At 43.7% G+C, this 6,490-nt stretch overlaps 1 protein-coding gene across 1 annotated transcript; it reads left to right on the plus strand.

Annotated features, from left to right (window-relative positions):
- Window positions 1-2,570: 2,570 nt before the first annotated feature.
- Window positions 2,571-5,841, plus strand: LOC115057730 (immunoglobulin lambda-1 light chain-like). Its single transcript, XM_029524923.1, has 6 exons — window positions 2,571-2,747; window positions 2,833-3,156; window positions 3,605-3,670; window positions 4,934-5,248; window positions 5,341-5,415; window positions 5,506-5,841. The coding sequence occupies exons 1-6, from the start codon at window positions 2,705-2,707 to the stop codon at window positions 5,658-5,660; spliced, it is 978 nt and encodes a 325-aa protein (XP_029380783.1). The 5' UTR covers window positions 2,571-2,704; the 3' UTR covers window positions 5,661-5,841.
- The last annotated feature ends 649 nt before the right edge of the window (window positions 5,842-6,490 follow it).

The following is a 6,490-nucleotide window of genomic DNA, read 5'->3' on the forward strand; positions in this document are numbered from 1 at the left end:
GGTTCAGACTCCCCAGCCAGAATTCCATCCACTCTCCGCCGCTAGGGTGCAAAAGCAGATGGCGTAGTCACAAACCGACCCACCAGCCTGTGTCAGCCCGCTTAGCTCCCTGGCCTTTTCTCAGTCTGTGGTTACCGGGTCAAACGTTCTCTGGAGAGCCGCTTGAAAATCCCGGAGTGAGTGACAAAGTGGGGAGTCACGGCCCCATTCCGCAGTGGCCCATGCCCTTGCTCTTGCGGTCAGATGGGACACCATAAACGCAATCGCTCGGTCATTGGAAAAGGCGTGGGGGGAATGCTCAAAGTGGATGGAGCAGTCTATCAAAAACTGCCTTGCAAAGTCCGGGCTCCCCGGAGAATCGCTCTGGGGGCGCCAGTCTAATGGCGAACCCAGCGGCAGGCTCAGCCTGAACGGAAACCGCGGTCGGAGCCGGTGGCTCCGGTTTGATGGGTGGTTTGGCGGTTTGCTGCAGGTGTCCGACCAGGACCTGCACTTGGGCTGGCTGCCGGCTGCCTTCTGATAACAGTGAGATAAAAAACAGGTGGATAAAACAGGTAGATGGCCTGCTGCAGATCAGCACAGAGCTGTCAGCTGCTACAGCACCACCTAGTGTCTACCTGTTCACATCACTGCTACTCCAGCAGCCTGTTATCCTCATTTATTTCATTCAGTGGGCCGAATGTGCTGTCAGCTGACTGTCAGAGTGGAAAATGCAATATGTTGTACAAAGACTCACAATACAGAAGTGTGTCGTATGTGAGCCCTTATTGAGAACAGGGGGCGCTGCAGGAACAATAAGATAAGATGTTCCTTTATTTGTCCCACAGTGGGGACATTTACAGTATTACAGCAGCAAAAGAGGGCACCAGTAAAAAAAATAAATAAATAGAACTATACAATAAATAACAATGTACAGTTTAGATAATAAAAATAAGTCAGATCTAAAAGTGTGGACAGTACGGTCAGTTCAGAGAGTTTTGTGTGTGGTCTGCTGGTTGTGAAGTCTGACAGCTGCTGATGTTGCTGTCTGTGTGCTTTTGTGTGATTGAAATGATGGTAATAACTGAAGATACAGAAGATAGGAAGGACAGATGTTTGTTTTGGATACAGAAATACATTGTTGGTTCATTAGGATGAACACAGAAGGTCAGACTCCTGGAAGCACAATAAGTGTGCACATACTGTTTCACCAGATTGGAAAGATACAAAGGTGAGGTACCGTTTACAATTTTATAGGTGAGAAGTAACACTTTGAAGTCTGCTCGCACCTGAACTGGAAGCCAGTGTAAGGAGGCCAGCACTGAGGTAATGTGATCCAATCTGCCGACTCCAGTCAGGATACGAGCTGCAGCATTTTGAACCATTTGAAGACCATGAGTGCTTTTTTTTGGGTAAGCCAGACAAAAGGGGCGTTACTATAGTCCAACCGTGATGTCACAAATGCATGGATCAGAACCTCAGTGTCCTTAAATGATAAAGCAGGTCTGATCCTAGCAATGTTTCTTAAGTGGAAGAAAGCAACTCTTGTAATCGCTTTAATATGGAGATTAAAAGAAAGCACGTTATCAAAGACCACACCAAGATTCCTAACTCTGTCTCCACAATGAATAACACAGTCATCTGGAGACAGAGTAAAGGTATCACAGAGAGCATGCAGCATCATCCTTGCATGTATCGTCCTGCACAGCACTGCTACCTGGCAGAATGTCCCTCTGATGATGTTGATGATGAACCTGAGCCTGCTGAAGAACCAGACCAACCTCTGGTGTTCTGTCAGGATGAGGGACTGACTGGACGTTAGTAAGGGATGGAACTGTTAGAAATGATTTTTGACAGGTTCATCTCTGATGATTGTTTTTTGTTTTTTCATTTAAACACAGTGATGAAGGACAGAAATATTGAATATATCATTTTTGTTTCTCATTCAACTCTGTTTGGGGGTTTATTTCATGGGGACAAGATCATTTTTATTTTTATTTTATTTTTACTTTACTATACTGAAAGGCTTCATTGGTAGCCTCTGTCTACTTTATCTACTTCATCACTGTAACAGTTGAACAAATCAAGTGCAAAATATAAATAAAAATTCTACAAATGGATTATTTGACCAACTTTAGGATTTTGCTACATTTTCTTCCTGAAATCCACGTTGAAGTCCTACCTCCTGTTGGGATCAGGATAATCCTGTTTTTTTGGATCAAAGTTATCCAGATTAAAACAAGGATTGGATGACACGATCTAATCGGATTTCAGAATCATTCTTCCCCTTTTGAACAAGCCATTTTCAAGATTTGATCCAAATCCAATCAGATGACCTTTGAACAACTGGCCCAGTGTGACAGTTGGCCTGTTGTGGAGCAGTGTGTGTCTCTGCAGCAGAGTCTGAGCTTTATTCAGCAGCACATTTCATTCCAGGTCAGCTCAGTGGGATTTACATCCACAGAAGAAGAAACTACACACAAGCAGAGTGTTGTCTCCAGCAGCAGAGGGCAGCAGTGTGAAGGTTTCACTGCTGACAGCCGAGAAGGCTCACAGGCTGAACTGAAGGCCGCCTCTGTGAGCCTCAGGGGCTGATGGGAGGTTGGAGGAGGCGTTAGAAACCACGTGACCCCGGTCTGATCTCACAGCTCGTCCTTGTTTGGCCTCAGCTGCATCAGAGCTCCACTTCTCCTCAGGTTCCCCAGAGGAAACACCGCTGCACAAAATGCTTCTCCTCCCAGCTGCTGCTCTGTGCTGTCTGTGTTCAGGTGAGTGATTCCAGCCAATCAGGAGCCTCCACCTGTGACCCACACGCTCACACTGACCTTCATCTACCTGTCCGTCTCTCTGCAGCCATGGTTGCCACGGCAGCAGAGGAGCTGATTCAGGACCAGTTATCATTGACCAGGAGAGTTGGTCAGTCAGCCTCTTTCACCTGTGAACAAACTCAGAGGTGTGACAGTGACTTTGTTTTCTGGTACCAGAAGAAAGAAACATTCAGAGTGATTATGTATATTAGAAGGAGTAATGGTGCTGTAGAAAAAGGTTATGGTCATCCTCAGGAAGATGATTTCTCAGCTGTTAATATCCAGAACGGCTGTGAGTTGAAGATCAACAAAGTTAAACTCTCTCATTCAGCCTCCTACTACTGCAGCTGTCAGAAGTCTGGTCCCCACAGTGAGAAAAGATCCCTGCAGCCTGAACAAAAACCTTCAGATGAACTGATGTCAAACAGTGTTAGTGACAGGAAGACAGCAGGAAACCACAGCCCAGGGTCACAGATTTCACCTCCAGCTCAGACTCTTGTTCTGGACTCTTCTCTGATATTGATTCATATTTGGATGAGATATTTCAGCAGCTTTCCTGTTGGTCCACACAGTGAGGACGAAGAAGACACACAGGAGCACAATAAGAAAACAAGAGGAGGAACTGAATGAATCAAATCCTGATGAAGAGACCTGACAGACCTGCTCCACCAGAGTCACAATGTGGTCCAGGAGGAAGGACCAAAGAAGAAGAGACAGTGATGTTGATGTGGACATCAGCTGAAATATGATCCTGGTTCATAATGTGGACTCGTTCAGCTCAGCTGACACATTCAACAGCAGACAGGTTTTTGTATCAGTCTCTGTCACTGTGGGAGGAAACTGGTACCTCATCTTTGGCTCTGGAACTAAACTGTATGTAACAGGTAAGACAAACATTTCTTTTCCTTCAGCTGTTTTATTGAAGAAGTAGAAAATGTGTTTGAAGTCAGTTTGTGCTGCTTCAGACTTCACATTAGTTTGTTCATAGTTGGTACAAAGTTCCTGCTGCAGCCGTTCTTCTCTGACAAAGTTCAGTCATTTGTGAAAAGATGAATTCTCTATTTGTGCTGCTGCAGATCAAAAGTTTGTGAAGAGTCCAAAAAGTCTGATCTAGATAGAAAAAGTCTGAATTGTGGATTCTCATCAGCTGCTGCTTCATGAATCATCAGACTGCTTTTCAAATCAATTCACCTGGACATGAAGGATTGAGGAGGATTTTCCTGCTCAGCTGACTTTTTCTACAAAATCTTCACTTCACCAAAGTGAATTTCTCTCATTCGGTCTCAAACCATATTTGCGTGTAAATAAAATGCAGGATGATACATATAGATCCGGACTTCAACCATTTATGAGATTCACATTTGTGTCATTTTAAATGTGTCTGTGAATCCGGAAGAAATATATTCTGTAAAATATACTAAATGGACTAATTGTATAATAATAAAAACAATAAATAGAATTCATTTTTATATTCCAATGAAATTTTAAATTTAGCTGAATGTCTGAAATCTGATTTAATAAATATTGTATTTCCCAAAAAAAACTCATTGAATTTAAAATCAGATAAAAATGACATTTTAGTTCTGATACAAATATTGTAGTTCCACTAACACACACATATATTCTGATATATTCTGAGCTAAATACGGATTTAAAGGATTTAAATTGTGTTTCCGTCTTTGACTTTCTTGGTGTTTATACGGCGATAATAAATATTTGAAACGACTAAATAATTCAGTCTGAAGTAGAATATATGTGATCGCTGTCATCAAATCCAAAATGAATAAATGATATTTGAATATATGGAGAATCCAAAATGTCACGGTAAACCTGGGTAAGTGTGAGAAAATGTGAAAATACTGGGAATATATGATGGAAAACATCTGTGGATAAAAGCTGCTGATGTTTCTATCATGAAATGTGTTGGATAGTAAATAGTGAACAGCATCTGATCTGAAGTGTGTTTGATTTTGTGGGACTGATCCATTATTCTAATCAGATGTATATTCAGTGTTGTCTGATGTGTGTGAAGCTGAATCCAGTATCTGTATTGATGAGTCCATGTAGTTTCCAGGATCAGACTGAATGCAGTGCAGTGCTGGAAGCTGCTGTTGACTGTGTCAATGTGTGTCTGTGTCAAACTTCAGATGAGCCGGTAGTGAAGCCCGTGGTGAGCGTGTACCCGGCAGCATCCAGAGCCCACCTGGAGGGGAAGAGCTCCCTGCTGTGTCTGGCCTCAGCCATGTCTCCTCCTCTGGTCCAGTTCTCCTGGAAAAGACAGAAGGAGGACGGTCCTCTGGAGGAGCTGCCCCCTGCCGAGGGAGAGCAGCTGCAGCTCACACAGTTGGGACGGGGACGCTCCGCCGCCATCTTGACCGTCCGTCAGCCAGAGAGCGCCACGTATAAATACATCTGCTCCGTCAGGCACGAGGGCGGCACAGCGGAGGGCCCGACACAACAAGGTGACCGATTCAGGCTGACTGATTCAGCTCCACGTGGAGACGCTGACATTTCTCACTGCAGCTCCAAACATTGGACTCCTTTTGTGTTTCAGAGGTTCCAGCTCCAGCAGCCTCCTGTCCTCCAGAGACAGAGCCAGCAGTCCTGGCAGCTCAGCAGCAAGCTGACTGTAAGATCACCTGCTCCTCACTGGATCTTAGAGTCTGAGGTCAAAGGTCAGAGACAGTGGACAGACTCTGTGATTCCTTTTCTGTTGCAGTGCTTCCCCTGGATCCTCTCCAGCCTCAGAGCAGGGTGAAGCTGCTCTGTCTGCTCTACACAGTGCTGATAGTGAAGAGTCTGGTGTACTGCTGTGGACTCTCTCTGCTGATGAGCCTCAGAGACGACGGACCGTCCACCAACTACACTGACTGACTTCATCTCAGTCATCACAATTTTCCCTCCCATGTATGTTGTTCTTCACAGCTTAGATAGAATCAGCTGCTTCTCACACGTTTCCTTCTTCTTTGTGTTTTTCTCCTCCTGTGTGTCGTGTTAGTGCAGATTCAGCTGACAGACACTTTCAATAAAACCAGATCAGATGTCACTCTGTCACTTTCTGCAGGTTTTTATTTTATTCATTTGTATTTGACTTCAGATGAAATCATCAGAAACAGAATAGATTATATTGACTTTGTTCATTAACAGCTGCAGTCAGTTGACTGTTTATTCAGAATAACGTAACCTTTATTTCTTCGGAGCACAAAATATATTGATGACTGCTGAAAATATACCGGTTATGATGTTTAAAATGGAGAAGGAGAAACAGAAATTACTAGGATGGACTGCGGAGCCTGGATGAACCAAACAATGCACCACAATCGACACTGACACAATTTCTCCTTTTGGAAGTCAAGAAATCTTCCTTTTCATGAAAGGTTGTGCAGCAAAGCAGGAAAATAAAATGTACATGAAACATAAATATTACCGGGGTGAAGAAATAAACAAGTCAAACTGTTTCTCTCAGATTTCTGATATGAACTCAGTCCTTGTGTCCCACACATATTAGCAGAACCATTAGATAGCTCTGTTCATACCACCGTGGAGCGGCACCACACTGTGTATCTAACCTGGGTTACAATAAACATACAGGACGATGACAAAATAGACACACACAATATACAACTTCATGTACACTCAGCTGTTAATCAGCTTTTATCAACAACAACAAATGGATCCAAACAGATCGATCAGAAAAGTCCATT

This window comes from Echeneis naucrates, chromosome 17 (genome assembly GCF_900963305.1).
Source record: "Echeneis naucrates chromosome 17, fEcheNa1.1, whole genome shotgun sequence".
Classification (NCBI taxonomy): Eukaryota; Metazoa; Chordata; class Actinopteri; order Carangiformes; family Echeneidae; genus Echeneis; species Echeneis naucrates.